Raw genomic sequence first — 21,462 nt, forward strand, 5'->3', positions numbered from 1 at the left:
GTGTATCACAGTACTTAGCAGGCTGCAGAATGAGTAAACATTGTATCTATCCGTAAGCTAGTTCTGACAGCAGAGTATATTACCCTTATCTCTCTTCTAGTGAATGATCTTAGTTGATTTGTGACCACCTCAAAGCTAAACCAACTTAGTAAATCTTTAGTGCAGTGAGATAAACATTAATGACGTGCTGAGTCATACATTTACCTGTTAAAAGACTTGTCCCGTTTGTTCAAGAGCACAACGCTCCCCAGCCAGCCGACTTACTGATTGCTTCGGGTGAATGCTCCTGCTTGATTGACAGTTCAGACCAGTGGCATCACTGACCCAAACTATACCTTCTCTGATAGGAGTGCAAGGACACTGAGGCTGGATAGGAGCTGGCACTAACAGTGCGCTCCAGCGATCAGGCCAGCTTTAGAGTAGTGCTTACAAGCTGTATTGGAAAGAGCTTGTAAGCACTTCGCATGGTCAGCCACCACTACTAGACAATACCCATTAAAAAAATATAAGAATAACCCTATTTAACCTATTCTACAGTCAGTTATGTACTACACACATAGTGTCTGTAAAAGCTAAGCAGTTCAACATGTTTAATCAACAATCATTTAACCAATAACACTAGAATTTATGTGCAAAACATATAGACTTATCCTGTTTTCATTCCTTTGGGCAGAGGTGTTTTTTTGTACATTTTCTGGCATATTGACCAATGCTCATCATGCCATGCATTACTGGATTCTGTATGGGTGGTGATTTGTCTCCTAAAAGTCAATTGAGACTGAAAAATTACATTGCACAGCTTCAGAACTCCTACCATAACACCGTACCTGTACAGTGCCCCAGGCGCGGACATAGCATTAGTGCAACCTGTGCAGCCGCATAGGGGCTCAGGAGATAAGGGGGCCACTACCATCTCCAAATCCAGTTGAATTGTGCATTATGATGAGCTATTGCACTGCAAAGGGCCTATATACTGTTCTGGCACAGGGGCCTTTTTTTTGTTTGTGTTCACCAGTGCAGTGCCCCATCTGAGACTCGGATGGAGAACTCTCATCTCTTGACAGTCTGAAAATCATTATGTGTCCAATATAGAATTGAAGCTGGACATGTGTTATCTCTCAGGTGATAGAGAAGATTTGTCAACCTGTACATCGTTCCTTTGTGGCAATGGGGAATGTATTGGTCAAGTAAAGGTGTGTGACTTTCAGCCAGACTGCCCAGGAGGGGACGATGAAGGGTCGATATGTGGTAAGTGTTTTATTCTATGAAATATTGTAACATTAGACCATAACGTTATGGAAAACTATAATTTTCCTTCAAAACATTCCTAAAAGTCACCAAATGAAGAAAAATAGAACATTAAGCAGATAAGTAGCATGGATGATGTACATTGTTGTGTATAAAAGCCAAAATATCTTTATAAGTCTCTTTCTGGAGCATCTTCAGGCTCCCATACCGTCCACACAATGTCCCAGAAAGAACCTGAGGATGAAAGAAACATTTCATCCGGGCACATAAAAAGAGCAATATAGTAGATGTAATATGTAATACCGCACTGTACTGTAGAGAGGCGCTACTAGACAACCAGTTAGTAACTATACGTCAGTAATACAGGGCTCCACCCATTAAATGTTAATTTTTTACTTATATTTTTTTTTTGAGTAATCAAAGTTAGGATTTCAGGAATAGGTTTGTTATGGATCCCCATAATTCCATATTAATCCACTTGTCCTTAACCAGTGATTGTTCTATGAAATCTGTAACGCCAAAATCTTTAATGCTTTTTTTAAAAAAATTTCAGAAAAACTTCTACCCAGTGGTGCCCACTGCACTTTTGAAAAAGGATTGTGTGGCTGGACCCCTAACATCACAGGGGGCGAACATTGGAAATACACAAACTCTGGGATAAGTCGTGGAGATCACGCACATGTAGTAGATACTGAAGGTAATGGAAACCAAAATGTTTTCCGATTACAGAACGTTATGGCACACTACATGAGCAAAACTATTGGGACAGTGCACCTCTCAATCATTGAATTCAGGTTTTTCATTGAGTCCCATTGGCCCAGGTGTTTAACATCCGGCCCCTCGCCCCCTGGTGTATAACATCCAGCTCCTTACCCCCTAGTGTATAACATCCAGCCCCTCAACCCCATGGTGTAAAACATCCAGCCCCTCAACCCCCTGGTGTATAACATCCAGCCCCTCGACCCCCTCCCGGGGGTATAACACCCGGCCCTTCGCCTACACCTCCGGCCGGGTGTATAACATCCGACCCCTCGCCTACCCCCGGGTGTATAACATCTGACCCCTCACCTACCCCCCAGGTGTATAACATCCGGCCCCTCACCTACCCCCCGCGTGTATAACATCGCCCCCCCCCATGTATAGAATCCAGCCGTTCAACCCCCCCACGGGTGTATAACATCCTGCTCCTTGCCCCCTGGAGTATAACACCCGGCCTCTCGCCCTCTGGTGTATAACATCTGTCCCCTCACCTACTTTCCTGGGTGTATAACATCCTGCACCTTGCCCCCTGGTGTATAACATCTTGCCTCCCTAGTGTATAACATCCAGACTCTTGACCTCCTCCCCCCTCCGGGTGTATAATATCCCACTCCTTGTACCCCTGGTGTATAAAATCCGGCCCCTCACCTCCTGGTGCATAAGATCCATCCTCTCACCCCCCTGGTGTATAACATTCAGCCCCTCGCCTACACCCCCGGGTGTGTGACATCCTGCACCTTGCCCCCTGGTGTATAACATCTCATCCCTCTGGTATATAACATCTGAACCCTTGCCTACCCCCCCGGGTTTATAATATCCTGCACCTCACATCCTAGTGTAGAACATCTCGCCCCTTGCCCCCCGGTGTATAACATCTGGCCCCTTGTCTACCCCCCAGGTGTATAACATCCTGCACCTCGCCCCCTGAAGTATAACATCCAGCCCCTCGCCCTCTAGTGTATAACATCCAACCCCTCTCCCCCATAGTGTATAACATCCATCTCCTCACACACTGAGTAGAACATCTGGCCTTTCTCCCCCCTGGCGTATAACATCCGATCCCCCGGTGTATAACATATGGTCTCTCGCCCCCCTGGTGTATAATATCTGGTTCTGTCATGCCATCTGCCTTTACTAACATGTGACAGAATGGCCGGTGGTGCAGAGCTCCCATATAGCGGCATGGTCCTGTAAAAGGAGTCACTGGGGTAACAAGTCCATTCATGACATTTCTTCCCTCCTAAATCTTCCCCCATCGCCTGTAGCTGATATTATTGGGAAGTGGAAGAAACAGCAGTAACTCAGCCATGAAGTAAAGACCACATAACTTTACAGAGCAAGGGGCCGAGTACTGAGAAGCAGAGGGCAGAAAAGTCACTAATTCTCTACTGACTCCATAACTACAGAGCCCAGACCTTCTCTGGAATTAACATCAGCACAAACACTGTGCCCCCACCAGGATCTTCATGGACAAGCAGCTGCATGCAGCCTTACATCACCAAGCACAATGCGGAGGTGTCCTAATATTTTTGCATACATAGTGTAAATTACTGGGCTATGCCATGACTCTGCTGATAAAACAGCTTGTATCTTTGTGCATTAATTACGCAACCTCCAATTTATCTTCCCAAAAAGTGGAGCAGCCATATTGTAATAGAGAAATAACTTTGATAGGACTAGAAAACAAGAGTGATGGATCATTAGCCTTTATAAATAGATAAGGTGAAGTAGTAGAGCAGAGAAGCTGCAGGTTGCCCCCTTCCCCCCATTACCATGTTAGACCTTCATAAGAATACAGACTACAGTAGTGCAGCCAGTATTGTGTCTGTGAGCTATAAATCTGTGTCTGATGGACTTCTTATCCCTTCTAAATTGTCTGATCTCTCCGTCACATAAAAGGAGTCATAGTGAGCAGTGTAAAATATGAATGCATATACTGTATGTCTAACATACAAGGGTATTCACAGCTGACGCCTGCTGATAACGTGCAGACTATCAGTTATCTATAAACTGCCCCTCTCGGGCTGTACATTTGATGAGAAAATTCCCTTAAGGCCTCTTTCACACATCCGTGTGTTCAGGACGTGTGGTGACAGTTTTCACATGTACCGGATACACTGACACACATAGACCCATTCAAATGAATGGGTCTGTGCACATGTCAGTGTATTTCCACAGACCGTATGTCCGTGTGCCCCACACTATTATTTATTATTATTTATTATTATTATAGCGCCATTTATTCCATGGCGCTTTACATGTGAGGAGGGGTATACATAATAAAAACAAGTACAGTAATCTTGAACAATATAAGTCATAACTGGTACAGGAGGAGTGAGGACCCTGCCCACGAAGGCTCACAATCTACAAGGGATGGGTGAGGATACAGTAGGTGAGGATAGAGCTGGTCGTTCAGCGGTTTGGTCGATCGGTGGTTACGGCAGGTTGTAGGCTTGTTGAAAAAGGTGGATCTTCAGGTTCTTTTTGAAGGTTTCGACGATAGGCGAGAGTCTGATGTGTTGTGGTAGAGAGTTCCAGAGTAGGGGGGATGCGCGAGAGAAATCTTGTATGCGATTGTGGGAAGAGGAGATAAGAGGGGAGTAAAGAAGGAGATCTTGTGAGGATCGGAGGTTGCGTGCAGGAAAGTACAGGGAGAAGAGGTCACAGATGTATGGAGGAGACAGGTTGTGGATGGATTCCACCGAAGCCCTCGATCTCCTGTAATAAAAGTAAAATAAAAAAACAATATGCCATACCTGTCCGTTGTTCTGTCCCACGCTGTAATCCATATCTGGGGGCTGAATAGTTTTCAACCTGGATGGTGCCAAGATGGGACCGTCCAGGCTGAGAACCATTGGTGAATGAGCTGCTGCGAGCGCAGCATCATTGACTAGCGGTGAGCCGGTGACATCATCACTGGCATGTTCCCACGGTCCTGAAGTCACCGCAGTTCAGCCTGACCTCAATGATGTCACCGCTCGTCAATGATGTATGGCATATTCTTGATATCCAACCTTGCTGAGGGACTACCCCAATCATCCGCTCCTGCTGTCACTGTTATTCTCCTCAGCTTGAGCCGATCGTCAGCAGAGCAGGGGAGAGTGATGAGAGCCATCTTCAGCACCCGCCGCTGGGGAACAGTGCTTACTGTAGCTTCTTCCCTGGTGGCCATCCTTGTGGTACTGATGCGGAACACGGTTGCCTCACGTGTGCCGCAAGTATTACACACACGGACACGGATATATCCGATAACGGTTTTTCCAGTACTGGAAATAAACGGACATGTGAAACCGGCCTAAAGAAGATTTCAAATAATGTTTTCTCATTGGCTCAGCTACCTGAGAAAAAACAATCTGAGCTTTACCTGCTCTCCCCAGGTCCATCAAGGTGTCTTCGCCATTGTCCTGGTCTCTGTTGTTTAGATGCAGTGGTGACCTCGCTAAGCTCAGTGGTTAACTGCTGCACCGTCAACGTGATGTCGACACTGCAGTCAAACGAGGCACTGCTGCAGCGGAATCAACAAAGCATGGGATCTAGGGGGAATAAGTAAAGCACAGTTTGTTTGTTTTTTTAACAGGTAGTTGAACCTATGAGAAAAGTTTTTTTAAATAGGACAATTCCTTTAATGATGATGTATTTACGAGGTTTTTATTGCTAAATCTTATAGCGATTACCTAACAATGAGTGCTGCAGCGCTAACCACCATGGAACATGAAGCATTGCACAATTTTATTAGAATTCATTAATTTCCCATGTAATGAATAGACACAGTGATTCCTCTAAAGCAAGAGACTGATTTCACGACCATTCCTAATTATGGGTAACAGACACTGTCCCATTGGTAAGTCTATGGGATGGACACTTGCATATTTAGAAAACGTTTTCAGTAACTTTTTTTTGTTCTTTTTTTGTTTTTAAGGAAACTTTCTCTACTTACTAATAGAGAATGAGTATAATGATAATGGTGTAAGTGTATACAGTGAAAGTCTACCCCCTGTGGTTGCAGAAAAATCCTGCCAGGTAAGGAAAACTTTTGACGACCACCTGGGCTGTAAATGCTTCTGTGCACCTAAAGGCTTAGTAGAAAAAAGAAACCCAATGTGCATGTGCGAGCGCTGACTGTGTCGCTGTGCATGTGTGAGCGCTGGCTGTGGCGCTGTGCATGTGCGAGCGCTGACTGTGGCGCTGTGCATGTGTGAGCGCTGGCTGTGGCGCTATGCATGTGTGAGTACTGGCTGTGGCGCTGTGCATGTGCGAGCGCTGACTGGCGCTGTGCATGTGTGAGCGCTGGCTGTGGCGCTATGCAATGAAGGAGGTTCATCTTAGCGTGGCGCCTCTGCTGGATTTCAGTGGTGGTGTCAATCAAATAGATGGAGGCACAGTCGAATAAACCAGACTCTTCCTGTCCCTGGAAAGCCCAGTAGACTCCTAAACCCTAATTTAATTCCAGTGCAGGAAAAATGAAATTGTAATTATGGTAATTATTATAGGTATGGGACATGTCCTTAGATTAGTTTTTAACTATGTCCGGACCGCGCCATAGGCCTTACATGACCTTACTTTACAGTGATGTTCTAAAAAAGTAGCTTGCACAGCAGGGAACCAGCTGTCAGATACAGCCAGACTCCCCATAGAGAAGGCAGAGATGGTTTATTACCAAATCTACCTTCCTAATTGCTGCAAGCTCTGTGTATACAGTATAGGAAGCAATGTCAGTGCTTACTGCATCGGAGCCAGCAATCATGTGATCACCGGGGGCTGGGAGAAAGCAGTAGATGATAGGTCCTAGAAGACCTAGTCAGGTCTGCTGTACAGCAAGGAGGCAGAAAAACAACAATAAAAAGAATGGACATTATGGAGGCACAGTGTGTTAAATAAATTAAAAAAACTAAGTTAGATACATTTAAAAAAGCAAGAAAAAAATGAACAGATAAAACAATACTAAAGAATGGCACTAGTCTGAATTGCTGTTTCCAGTTGTGCCTCTGTTGTGGAAAAATAAAATATGTCAAGTATACAAAAATAATTTCAACAGAAAGGGGAACACAATTTAAAATATTTTTATTGGTCCTTTTTGGTCTTAAAGAAAAAAATGCAAAGGTACTGACTTCACAGTCTTTGTATGGGCCACAGTTTTTGGACTTGCCACTGGTTTCCTGACCCCAACCTAACAGGCTCGTAAGTCATAAATGGGAATGTTGACCCAAAGTGGGTTTGGAAATTGTGGACCAAAGAATTTGGAAATTGGATATGTGAAGCAATCTTAAAGGAGATGTCCGATGAAAACAAGCTAGAAATTATTCACGGAAGCAACCCCTTTAACAAGATGTTTTTAATCACCTCTTTATTTCATTTTAGTTCACTTTTAAGTTTCTTGTGTATGGAAACATCAATGGGACGCTATCAGTTTATGTCCAAGAAGAAAACACTCCGAGAAGCTTTAAGCTCTGGGAAGTAAATGTGTGTACCCCCACAGTCTGGAGCGCAGCAACGATGACCATTCCCCAGTGTATGAACAGGTTAGGACATTACTTCTAAGTACAAATGTATGAATGTCACCGACCTCCGCCTGGTTCTGGCCATTTTGTATCCTCACCTTCTGATCACATACTGTACGTTCCTAGTTTTCGGATTGGCTATAACTTGAGTAGTTCATCTTTAAGCACAAATCATGATTAAATGAATTGTATGATTCATGATCAAATGTGCACATTTGCTTAAAGGACATTTGTAAGAAAATTACAATCTTTAAATCAGGTTTCTGCATTAAAAGTTTTTTTTTTTGGGGGGGGGCATATTTATATATACAGTACATAAAGTGCCTTGCGAAAGTATTTGGCTCCCTGGAACTTTTCAAACTTTTCCCACATATCATGCTTCAAACATAAAGATACCAAATGTGAATTTTTGGTGAAGAATCAACAACAAGTGTAATGTCCGATTTGACAGGGAGTTTCTAACCTCTTTCATCCATTGTTCTGAGCTTCCTATAATCACAAACCACATGAAAGTTGCATGTGTGGGGAAGCATCGAGCCTGTAAAGGCAAAACAATGCAAAATTGGTAATGGAATCAAATAGCAAAAATGATTTTTAGCCCCAAATACTTGCATTTAAGAAAAAAAAGTGGACCCTAAAAAAAACATTTTTCTTTAGGCCTCATCAATGTCAATGTCAAAAATATAGTATATCTATATATTTACATTCGTAGATTTCATTTAACATTTTGAAGGTTTTTTTTACCATGTTTTTTTTATCCAATCAGATTCCGTATACAGCTTGTGGCCACATGGGGCTGGAGTTCCTTCTCATACATCATCGTAGATAATGTCACTTTTTCTGCTGACTGCTTCCATTCCGGTAAGAAGAGCTGGGTTGTGACATCTGATCATCTGGACACAGTGTTACTTGTGCAGTAATTGCTTGAAAATGTGTTTTTTATGAGATTTCCTACACTGGTTTATGTTGTTGAGATCCTCACGTTCAGTGTGCAATTTTAATGCCTTTCCTTAGAAATCTAATAACATAGAGCTCCATAATGTAGGCATGTGTCAGCTTGTCCCGGTGTATTTTTGTATTGTGCCAGGAAGAATAGAAAGTAGCTCTGGAGAACAGGATGGATCTCATGAGATGGACCCATGGGAAGATGAGATTTTAAGACCTTTGTCAGAACCTATTTACACAGGTTGGTAATCATGGTTTCAGATATTTCTTTTTTTTTTGTTCATTCTATTGACCATTTCTAGTTTCTCCATATTCATTTGCTGTAATTGCCGCTGTTCTTCTGAATCCAGCGTTGTTTTTCTTTTGTTTCTGTGCCTGTCCATTCCTTAGATATGGCTTTCTCTATCCTAAATATAAGACTACCTTTTTTTTTTAAAGTCAGAATACTTTGAACGCTAAGGTACAAGGAAAAAAAATTGACAAATGACTGTTCAAAATGAAAGACGTGGGTGCAATTCATTCCAGATATTGATCCTTAAATATTTATTAAATTACATACAGTCTAAATTTGTTTCCGTTTCACAAATTCATGACACCTATGTTAGATGGACTCACCAGCCAGTACTAAATGACCATTAATCCCTCCTTACTAAATGCACGAAAAACCACTGAAATACAGTTCTGCATCTGCAGCGCCCCAGAGTCCTGGTCGTTGCAGTGGTGTGGCTCCGCCACTAAGGGGAGCTATGGTGAGTCTGATGGCACTGAAGGAGTTCATCTGATCAGGTATCACAGGCACCAATACATTTCACAGTTGGGCCTCCGGGGGGAGCTAAGGGTTCTATTCACTAGGCCACTCCCCACCATAGTGGGTAAACTGGGGGTCAGGCAGGAAGTTAGATCAGAAAGCTGACTGGGTTGGAACCAGGCAACACCTTGTGGCAGAGGGTGTTGTGGGGGAAGATACAGTAGGGTCTCTGTCAGGGGTGGGATCCTGACAGAGGCTTGGCAACTTGAACGAACGTAACGGGACCGTGCCTGCTCAGCATAGCGGCGGTGCCCAAGGAAGGACTAGAAGCGAGATAGATTGTGCTGAGTGAGAAACGAGATCACGCAAAAGGAGAAATACCAGTAGGGGTCGTGCTGTAAGACCGAGGCAACATCCTACTGAGGCGCACTACCGGTGGCCGGAACGCCGAGGGAGTATTATAACATTCAGCTTCAAGCAATACTTCAAACAGCGGCAGGACAGTCAGTCTAAGGCGGGCTGTCTAACTTAAATCACCTATGCAGTCTTGGGGGGCAACTTGTGGAGAGGGGCGACTCTAGGGTCCCAGAAGAGCTCCGAGCCTATGGAGCGCCCCCACTGCTGCAGGGCCGAGGGGTACCCGGTACCGGGCCTCCGAGTCTCTGCTCTGGGGTTGTCACGGCGGCTAGGCCCCGGTCCGTGACCATGCCGTGGGGCGCACAGTGAATAATAGGTGTGGATGATGGTGGTGATGCTGTGGTGGTGCGGTGCAGTAAATAACGAGGACACCAGGTTGCAGTCTCTTTACCTCTTTACTGAAGATCTCTGGGTCCTCAGTCCAGAATACGGTTCACCAGGCTGCGCAAGTCCGGCCGGTCCAATGGCACCTCCAGAGTTCTCTTCACAGGTGGAAATCGGTGCCTTCCTTCTAGCGCTATGTGTTGTGGTCCTTCCCTGCTGTGCTTACGGAAAGTCCCCCACAACTGTTGTGTCTGTTTCTTAAGTTCCCTCACAACTCGATTAGATGATGTTCTGCTAATCCTCCGTCCCTCCCTGATGTTCTGGTTGGGACGGCACCCGTTTGACGGGTAGGCTCGGAGCTCTTCCGGGACCCTAGAGTCGCCCCTCTCCACAAGTTGCCCCCCAAGACTGCATAGGTGATTTAAGGTGAGACAGCCCGCCTTAGACTGACTGTCCTGCCGCTGTTTGGAGTATTGCTTGAAGCTGAATGTTATGATACTCCCTCGGCGTTCCGGCCACCGGTAGTGCGCCTCAGTAGGATGTTGCTTCGGTCTTACAGCACGACTCCTACTGGTATTTCTCCTTTGCGTGATCTCGTTTCTCACTCAGCACAATCTATCTCTCTTCTAATCCTTCCTTGGGTACCGCCCCTACCCGGAGCAGGCACGGTCCCGTTACGTTCGTTCAAGTTGCCAAGCCTCTGCCAGGATCCCACCCCTGACAGAGACCCTACTGTCTCTTCCCCCACAACACCCTCTGCCACAAGGTGTTGCCTGGTTCCAACCCAGTCAGCTTTCTGATCTAACTTCCTGCCTGACCCCCAGTTTACCCACTATGGTGGGGAGTGGCCTAATGAATAGCACCCTTAGCTCCCCCCGGAGGCCCAGCTGTGAAATGTCTTGGTGTCTGTGATACCTGATCAGATGAACTCCTTCAGTGCCATCAGACGCACCATAGCTCCCCATAGTGGCGGAGCCACAGTACTGCAACGACCAGGACTCTGGGGCGCTGCACCTACCCGTCAAACGGGTGCCGTCCCAACCAGAACACCAGGGAGGGACGGAGAATTAGCAGAACATCATCTAATTGAGTTGTGAGGGAACTTAAGAAACAGACACAACAGTTGTGGGGACTTTCCGTAAGCACAGCAGGGAAGGACCGCAACACATAGCGCTAGAAGGAAGGCACCGATTTCCACCTGTGAAGAGAACTCTGGAGGTGCCATTGGACCGGCCGGACTTGCGCAGCCTGGTGAACCGTATTCTGGACTGAGGACCCAGAGATCTTCAGTAAAGAGGTAAAGAGACTGCAACCTGGTGTCCTCGTTATTTACTGCACTGCACCACTACAGCCTCATCACCATCATCCGTTGTACCTATTTCACTGTGCGCCCCACGGCAGGGTCACGGACCGGGGCCTAGCCGCCGTGACAACCCCAGAGCAGAGACTCAGAGGCCCGGTACCGGGTACCCCTCGGCCCTGCGGCAGTGGGGGCGCTACACATCTCTCTCGCAATTATCACAACTTTCCCCAAGTGACTGCTTTGAGCGATTGACGATTGACAATTCCTAAAAGTATGGCTCGGCTGACATACACATACAGATTGTATGTGATATCTGCACAATCATGTTCTCAGGTTATTTTGACTGCACAATGAATGACATAAAAAACAAAACCCAAATTATAATGGTGGCATTGCAGGTTGCTTTTTCACCATTGCACCTAACTTGGAATTTTTATTACCAGTACATTTTATTGTTAATTGTTACACATCCGTAGAGGCACAAAACTTGAACAGTCTTTAGTTGTAACAATATACTAGGTGGTCTGTTAGTTTTGGTTTCCCTTTTAGGAATTGCAATTTGCTCGTGTTTTTTCTCTGATTCAGGGGGGTAAAATCTCATGTGTAACACTTTCAGGCTTCTTTCTTACTGCCATTCAGAAAGACTCCACCTACCTGGACTCTTAACATAGGGCACTTCTGATTCAATCTTCTCAGCTGTACACAATTCAGTCGCCATGCTACTATAATCATCACTTAACATTACCTAGAGACTACTGTAACCACCGCTTAACATTGCCCGGAGACTACTGTAATCACCAGTTAACATTGCCCCTAGACTACTGTAACCACCCCTTTACATTAGCGGAGACTACTGTAATTACTACTTAACAATGGGCAGAGATTACTGTAACCACCCCATTACATAGCCCAGAGACTACTGTAATCCCTACTTAATGTCCACAGACTACTCTAACCACCACTTAACATTGTACAGAGACAGCTGTAACCACCCATTTTCCTTGCTGGAGATTACTGTAACCACAACTGAACATTGCCTGGATACTACTGTAACCATTGTTTGACATTGCCCAGAGACTACTGTAACCACCCATTTACATTGCCCAGACACTACTGTAACCACCCATTTACATTGCCCAGAGAATACTGTAAGCACCCATTTACATTGCTGGAGTTGTTAACCACAACTTAACATTGCCTGGATACTACTGTAACCATAAGGAAACAGCCTTACCAAAACCTCTCAGATGATAAATGCACTAGCAGGATGCAGCAGCCCCCCACTATAAAGGCAAGGGCAGCACAGGTGCAAACTGCTGCACACAAATGAGGCTTGAGTAGAACACCAGTCACACAAGTATGACTGGTGTTCTACTCAAGCCTCATTTGTGTGAATTTTTTCTACTAGGCAGCCAACTGCTCCATAATTTGTTAGGTGTGTGGGTGGCTGTTTCTATCAGAAGTTTGCACCTGTGCAGCCCCTGCCTTTATTAGTGGGGGCCTGCTGCATCCTGCTAGTGCATTTATCATCTGACAGGTTTTGGTAAGGCTGTTTCCTTATGGTATATTTTTCTTAATTTTTCTCTGTTGATACTACTGTAACTGCCACTTAACATTGCCCAGAGACTACTGTAACCACCCATTTACATTGCCCAGAGACTACTTTAACCACCCATTTACATTGCCCAGGGACTACTGTAACCACCCATTTACATTGCCCAGAAACTACTGTAACCACCCATTTACATTGCTGGAGATTACTGTAACCACAACTTAACATTGCCTGGAGGCTACTGTTACCACAATTTACCATGGCTGGGAGACTACTGTAATAACCATTTAACATTGCCCAGAGACTACTGTAACCACCCAATTACATTGCCCGGAGGCTACTGTTACCACAATTTACCATGGCTGGGAGACTACTGTAATAACCATTTAACATTGCCCAGAGACTACTGTAACCACCCATTTACATTGCCCGGAGGCTACTGTTACCACAATTTACCATGGCCTGGAGACTACTGTAATAACCATTTAACATTGCCCAGAGACTACTGTAACCACCCATTTACATTGCCCGGAGATTCCTGTAACCACAACTTAACATAGCCCAGAGAGTTCTGTAACCACCAGTTAACATTGCCTGGAGACTGCTGTAATCACCACTTAAATAGGATCTGTCACTTGCTATATATGTAAGTTTTTTTTTAACTGTTGTAAATGCCACTGTTTTTGTGATTCATACCTTGTTTCTCTTTTGTTCTTGCGTTTCTCCATTCTTGACATATTGCCTCATCTTCCCTGTATGTAAATCTAGACTTTTTAGCCAAGTGTACGTGGTCCTCAAATCTTCTCTATGGAAATCTTTATAAACCAAAGGAAAAAAAGCAAACAGAAAAAAACATGTTTTGTTAATCTATGGAAATCTTGTTGAGACCCGCCGTGACCAGTTAACTTTAAAAATTTATATACATGGATTCTATTTGTTCCTGTGCCTCTCTGTTCCTGAGATATGGCCTCCTCTTCCCTGTATGTAAATAGTTTCAGCCAATTTGTCTTGGTGCTGAAGAAGACGCCCACGGAGAACTGTTGAGGGCCATGCCCACTTAGCTAACAAGACTAGATTTAAATACGAGGAAAAGTGGATCCCAAACCATATCTTAGACATGGAACAAAAGAAAAACAATGCCAAGTTCAGAACTTCTGGTAAAAAAAAAAAAGGTATGTAGGGTACATAGTCATTTCCTCTTTAAAGGGGAAGTCACCATTCACAGGTATCAGTAAGATTCAGTGTAAATACACCACTCAGGTATAACCAGCCAGCATCACATCAAGCATTTTGATAAGAAAGTATGAACTGGCAAGATGGAAGGTGGTCTTCAGTCCTTTCCCAATCAGATTTCATCTGATCATAGCTCTTGAGATGATAAGATATATTTATAAAATTATAATTTTACATTCATTCATATAAGTAACTTTCTCTATACATTTTTATTCTGTCTTCGCACAGAAGATGAAGAAGTATATTGGAAATTTTCAACATGTGGCGCCAGTGGACCTACTGGGCCGACACAAGCGCAATGTAACAACGCATACCGCAACACCAACATATCCGTGGTTGTTGGAAAAGACGGTCCTCTTAAAGGGGTCCAGACGTGGAGAGTGCCATTTACCAAAGTGTACACGTGAGTCTCTACTAGATAGAGAACAGGTCTGCCTACCTACAAGCTGCAAAATATGCTGTTTTTACCTCTTTTAATGTGTTTCCATTCATTCTTCTGTATACCGTGGAAAATGCTCGCAAGCTAAGAATTGGAGAACAGATGAAACATTTTTGGCTTGTGGGTCAGGTACCAATTGATCCTTGTTAAAGCGGATCTTACAGTGATGCGAAACAGGCGACATATGGTCTGAGATCCATATCTTGAATTCAGCCTTCTTTGAAGTTTTTATGCAGATACAAATTTTCAGAATTGCACAAATTCCTAGTTTCAAGCTCTTTGAAATGAATTTGTGCTTGAAAGTTCCTCCTTTATTTACAGTTGCGGCCAAAAGTATTGACACCCCTGCAATTCTGTCAGATAATACTCAGTTTCTTCCTGAAAATGATTGCAAACACAAATTCTTTGATATTATTATCTTCATTTAATTTGCCTTAAATGAAAAAACACAAAAGAGAATGAAGCAAAAAGCAAAACATTGATCATTTCACACAAAACTCCCAAAATGGGCCAGACAAAAGTATTGGCACCCTCAGCCTAATACTTGGTTGCACAACCTTTAGCCAAAATAACTGTGACCAACCGCTTCCGGTAACCATCAATGAGTTTCTTACAATGCTCTGCTGGAATTTTAGACCATTCTTCTTTGGCAAACTGCTCCAGGTCCCTGATATTTGAAGGGTGCCTTCTCCAAACTGCCATTTTTAGATCTCTCCACAGGTGTTCTATGGGATTCAGGTCTGGACTCATTGCTGGCCACCTTAGAAGTCTCCAGTGCTTTCTCTCAAACCATTTTCTAGTGCTTTTTGAAGTGTGTTTTGGGTCATTGTCCTGCTGGAAGACCCATGACCTCTGAGGGAGACCCAGCTTTCTCACACTGGGCCCTACATTATTCTGCAAAATTTGTTGGTAGTCTTCAGACTTCATAATGCCATGCACATGGTCAAGCAGTTCAGTGCCAGAGGCAGCAAAGCATCCCCAAAACATCAGGGAACCTCCGCCATGTTTGACTGTAGGGACTGTGTTCTTTTCTTTGAATGCCTCTTTTTTCTCCTGTAAACTCTATGTTGATGCCTTTGCCCAAAAAGCTCTACTTTTGTCTCATCTGACCAGAGAACATTCTTCCAAAACGTTTTAGGCTTTTTCAGGAAAGTTTTGGCAAACTCCAGCCTGGCTTTTTTATGTCTCGGGGTAAGAAGTGGGGTCTTCCTGGGTCTCCTACCATACAGTCCCTTTTCATTCAGACGCCGATGGATTGTACGGGTTGACACTGTTGTACCCTCGGACTGCAGGGCAGCTTGAACTTGTTTGGATGTTAGTCGAGGTTCTTTATCCAACATCCGCACAATCTTGCGTTGAAATCTCTTGTCAATTTTTCTTTTCTGTCCACATCTAGGGAGGTTAGCCACAGTGCCATGGGCTTTAAACTTCTTGATGACACTGCGCACGGTAGACACAGGAACATTCAGGTCTTTGGAGATGGACTTGTAGCCTTGAGATTGCTCATGCTTCCTCACAATTTGGTTTCTCAAGTCCACAGACAGTTGTTTGGTCTTCTTTCTTTTCTCCATGCTCAATGTGGTACACACAAGGACACAGGACAGAGGTTGAGTCAACTTTAAGGGTATGTGTCCACTTTCAGGATGGCCCGCGGTTTGGACGGAGCGGCAAACCCGCTCCGCCCTAAGCCCTGCCCCCTTCTGTGACGCGATGATGCCGGATGTGTTCATTGCACACATCCGACATCATCGCACCCCACACATAGGGCCCTGTGATATACCTTGTGGTGGCGCAGCGGCGCCGCAGGGTACACGGACATGCTGCGATCTTAAAAGACGCCCAGCATGTCCGTTATCGCAGGGCTGCCGGGTACGTGTTACCACTCATAGTGGAGACGGGATTTCATAAAATCCCCTCCACTATGCTGTAACATCTGGACGCTGCGTGTTTGACGCTGCGGCTCTGCGCAGCGTCAAACACGCAGCGTTTCCTGCATGTGGACATATACCCTAATCCATGTCAACTGGCTGCAAGTGTGATTTAGTTATTGCCAACACCTGTTAGGTGCCACAGGTAAGTTACAGGTGCTGTTAATTACACAAATTAGAGAAGCATCACATGATTTTTCGAACAGTGCCAATACTTTTGTCCACCCCCTTTTTTATGTTTGGTGTGGAATTATATCCAATTTGGCTTTAGGACAATTCTTTTTGTGTTTTTTCATTTAAGACAAATTAAATAAAGATAATAATACCAAAGAATTTGTGTTTGCAATCATTTTCAGGAAGAAACAATCCGTCGGCGTCTGAATGAAAAGGGACTGTATGGTAGGAGACCCAGGAAGACCCCACTTCTTACCCCGAGACATAAAAAAGCCAGGCTGGAGTTTGCCAAAACTTACCTGAAAAAGCCTAAAACATTTTGGAAGAATGTTCTCTGGTCAGATGAGACAAAAGTAGAGCTTTTTGGGCAAAGGCATCAACATAGAGTTTATAGGAGAAAAAAGAGGCATTCAAAGAAAAGAACACGGTCCCTACAGTCAAACATGGCGGAGGTTCCCTGATGTTTTGGGGTTGCTTTGCTGCCTCTGGCACTGGACTGCTTGACCATGTGCATGGCATTATGAAGTCTGAAGACTACCAACAAATTTTGCAGCATAATGTAGGGCCCAGTGTGAGAAAGCTGGGTCTCCCTTAGAGGTCATGGGTCTTCCAGCAGGACAATGACCCAAAACACACTTCAAAAAGCACTAGAAAATGGTTTGAGAGAAAGCACTGGAGACTTCTAAGGTGGCCAGCAATGAGTCCAGACCTGAATCCCATAGAACACCTGTGGAGAGATCTGAAAATGGCAGTTTGGAGAAGGCACCCTTCAAATATCAGGGACCTGGAGCAGTTTGCCAAAGAAGAATGGTCTAAAATTCCAGCAGAGCATTGTAAGAAACTCATTGATGGTAACCAGAAGCGGTTGGTCGCAGCCATTTTGGCTAAAGGTTGTGCAACCAAGTATTAGGCTGAGGGTGCCAATACTTTTGTCTGGCCCATTTTGGGAGTTTTGTGTGAAATGATCAATGTTTTTTTTTTTTTTGCTTCATTCTCTTTTGTGTTTTTTCATTTAAGACAAATTAAATGAAGATAATAATACCAAAGAATTTGTGTTTGCAATCATTTTCAGGAAGAAACTGAGTATTATCTGACAGAATTGCAGGGGTGTCAATACTTTTGGCCACAACTGTACGGCCATGTATACAGTTAATGCTGCCCTACCATTACATACCGTGTAAACATGGCATGCATTAATACGTACACAGTATGTGCAGTACCTACTCACATTCAGTGTGAAAAATGTACATCCTTTATCTACAGACATGCACAGATGCACCATCACAGCCAAAAGCTGGCTGCCTCTGGATGCTATTACTACATATCACAGACACCGGGTGCTGGAACATCTGCTATATTTTAGGTAATTCTAGGAAAAGTCAGTGATTCTGCACACACATGGTCTCTGCTAAATATGATGCCTCGGAGCAGACATATTAAAAGATTAATGAGAGCAGATGAAAGCGGAAGCAGTACGCTCTTAGGGTTACTTTTTTTTTACCATAAAATAAAACATTAAGCACCTATCCACAGCAATTTAGATGTAAAGAACTGGTTTTCATTTGTAGAAATTACTAAAACAAATCTTCCCCATGTAAATAAACTCCTATAAGAACAGAAATAACTTGTTCTATCTATTTCAAGACCTCAGGGGTGGGTCATGACACAAGGACTCTCTCTTTGGTGTTTATACAACCTTGTTTGCTCCACCCCTAAGGATCATGCAGTGGATGCTCCACCCCTGAGGATCCTGTAATAGGCATAACACTTGAGTATCATTTTTTCGCTGAAATGTTGCTTTTATCATTTTGGATAAGAATCAGATTAAAAAGAGGAGGATCAGATTCTGTACATATGTCATTAGTGTATTATGATATTAATATGTACATCTTATGAGAAGTAATATCCACATTTTACACGCACAGTATTATAATAAGTGGCTTCCTGCTACAGGCTTGAAGTGTCCATCAGCCTCTAAATAGTATAAATGAACAAGTTTCAGAACTAACTTCAGATGATGTAATAGAGACTGCATTGATATTATTTTGATGAAACGGCAGAAGGGCGCCTGCAATCTATGATTAATGTCTTAACTTGTCATGTGTGCTTATGCTTGATGACAAATTGAAACATTAAAAAATAAGATATTCCAGTCTTGATAGTCATTCATCATGTGGAGCATGATTCTCAGGGCAATGAAAAAACTTTATGAAGATATGAATAGTACTAAAGTGTAATATTTAACCTAGAGAAGGCAGCAGTCACATCACTTCTTGGGATAGACTCGATCCAGTCGGTGTCTGAACTTTTCCTATGACCAACCCACATTTCTCTACTACATACATTGTGAACTTCAGTGCAACAGTGTCATTTGTTAGAGGGGTCAGTGCTGCCTCTCCACCTCTGCCTCCAGTCTTTGCTGACATGGCTAGTGTTGACCTCATGACTGCAGCATGTGACCACTGCAGGCAATCACTGAGCTCAGCAGTAACACAGTATCACATCGAGAGACTACCAGTGAATTACTGCAGTAGACACTAGGTTTTGTTGTGATGTCACCATTGCAGCCATGTCAACAACGATCAGGAGCTGCAACAGAGAGACACCCTGCTGCTCCAGCACTGCAAGTAAAGCTGAGTCTGTTATTTTTTTTACAGAGCCCTTGGAGTAAAAAAAGCAAAAGTGGCAAACACTTTTAACTAGGGATGTTACATTTAAAAACAACTGTTGCACAATATTGGAGAAATAAATTTTAAGATTCTTTATTACAAAAAATGTTTGTGTTTTTCTTATGCAATAAAAGGACATTATTGCTTTAAAAAATACCTATATGGCCAAAATGGTGAAGTGGAAATGCCATATTTGTCATGAAAAGCAAAAATGATTGTAATAACCTAAAAAATTAAGTTATAGCTGTCTTACCAAAAATTCAGAAGAATGTTGTCACAACTCCACTAGAAAAAAAATCACAGAGAAAAAAAGCAGAGATGGTTACCTGCTGAAGCCTCCAAACAAATGCACCAGCAGGGCGCATTGGACCCGATTAATGATGGCAACAACACAGGTGCAAAAAATACCGATGAAACAACCACTTTCAATCCAGTATTGGTTGTTTGGCATTAGTGCACAAAAAGATAAACGATAATAGTCTGTATGTGGCATTGTTCCTCTTTGTGCGTCTGTGAGCTTTTACTCAATGTTTAGCGTTAGGACCGGCAAAAATGTAAGGACCCTTGACTATAAACTAATACCTTACATACATTGATATGTGTTTGTTTTTTTTTTGCACTTTATCTTGCAGGGCACAGTCGGACCAAGATGGCTCTGTAAACTGTAGGCCTCTATTCACACAGCATGCATTTTGTAGCACTGGGCAGCCCGCCTGTATGTGCGTTAGTAATAGGCTGTAGACCAGATGCTCTGCATTGCTTGTGTGAACAATGCCACATACAGACTATTATCGTTTATCTTTTTGTGCACTAATGCCAAACAACCATTACTGGATTGAAAGTGGTTGTTTAATCGGCATTTTTTGCACCTGTGTTGTTGCCATCATTAATCGGGTCCGATGCGCCCTGCTGGTGCATTTGTTTGGAGGCTTCAGCAGGTAATCATCTCTGCTTTTTTCTCTGTGATTTTTTTGTCAATTTTCTGGAGGATTTTTAAGTCCTCTTTGTGCGCCCACAACTCCACTAGAACCTGCTCCTGTGACGCCTGCTTCTGTTGCTAGGCACCAATGTATTTATTCTGAGGGCGGCGCTGGTGAAAGAAGAAACGTCAGAACCAGAGGGTCTGGACAGCGCAGGCTCTCTCGAGCCACTAAATCTAGGGTAGCTGGGACTTGCCAGTCACACAGTGGGGTTTGCTGTCCAGCTGGCATTATCAGCTCCCTGCTCCTGCCAATTGGAAAGCCAAACCATACTTAAGCTTCCAGCTTACTGCTGGAAGCTGCCAGATATAGTCTTGTGTTCCTCTGGTTTAGTCCTGTCTGTTCAGTGTACAGTGTTTTGGTCCATGTTTTGACCTCGGCTTGTTTTACTGACTATTCTTGCATCTGCTGATTTTGTACTTTTTCTGCCTTTTTGATTCTGATTCGGCTACCTGACCACTCCTGCCAGCCTGCACCATGCAACAGCAGCTTATACCGTAGCCCCAGCCCAGGGGCCCCTGTATAAGCATGGATCCCTGTACAGGGTTTAAAGGGGAATGGCCAGGAAAACCCCTGGGATCTGGTAATTGAAGTGTGCGCTAAGCCTGTCTGCGGCAGTTATTTAGAGCTGCCAAGCGACCATTGACAGAGCCTCATTACAAATCTGTTCATTAGAACCCGGAATGTTTCCAGGAGGAAGGGATTAAAGGAAACTTTTCACCACATCCTAACCCCAAAACACAATACATGTATGTGTAGCATGGGATGCATACTGTTATCTTCCCAAGGAGATGCCCTACCACAGAGAAATCAACCTTTTGAAGAAATATGCAAATGAGGCTGAAAGTGCATTGGGGCTTGATGATGCATTTATACTGCCTCGGCCCAGAGTGTGCTACCATCCTCTAGATTATGGACACTTAGGTAGTGCTGCTATATCATTGCTATTTTCCTGAAATCTTGGGCATGCTCCTTCCACTTTGCTATCGTACCTCCAAGGAGTTTCCCAAAATGCAGTTGCCTAAAGAGGGGAAACTACAGCGCAAGTGTAATCACAAAGTGGAAGGAGTATACGAAACATTCCAGGTGCAGAGCAGTGATACAGCAGCCCTACCTAAGTGTCAATCATCTAGAGGTGGGCGGTACTATGCAGACAATTCAGCAGTAGGCTGTGGCAATGGGAATGCATCGTCATGCCCCAATGCACTTTCAGCCTCATTTGCATATTGCTTGAAAAGTTGATTT

At 43.9% G+C, this 21,462-nt stretch overlaps 1 protein-coding gene across 1 annotated transcript in view; it reads left to right on the forward strand.

Moving 5' to 3' along the window:
* Positions 1 to 21,462, forward strand: part of LTK (leukocyte receptor tyrosine kinase) — a 189,904-nt gene that overhangs the window by 128,770 nt on the left and 39,672 nt on the right. The window contains exons 6-12 of the mRNA XM_077264245.1: positions 1,123 to 1,248; positions 1,802 to 1,945; positions 5,927 to 6,027; positions 7,366 to 7,526; positions 8,272 to 8,366; positions 8,593 to 8,691; positions 14,256 to 14,430. Coding sequence (XP_077120360.1) covers positions 1,123 to 1,248; positions 1,802 to 1,945; positions 5,927 to 6,027; positions 7,366 to 7,526; positions 8,272 to 8,366; positions 8,593 to 8,691; positions 14,256 to 14,430 — 901 coding nt within the window. The remainder of the gene's footprint in view (positions 1 to 1,122; positions 1,249 to 1,801; positions 1,946 to 5,926; positions 6,028 to 7,365; positions 7,527 to 8,271; positions 8,367 to 8,592; positions 8,692 to 14,255; positions 14,431 to 21,462) is intronic.

The sequence above is a fragment of the Ranitomeya variabilis genome, chromosome 1 (assembly GCF_051348905.1).
Source record: "Ranitomeya variabilis isolate aRanVar5 chromosome 1, aRanVar5.hap1, whole genome shotgun sequence".
Lineage (NCBI taxonomy): Eukaryota > Metazoa > Chordata > Amphibia > Anura > Dendrobatidae > Ranitomeya > Ranitomeya variabilis.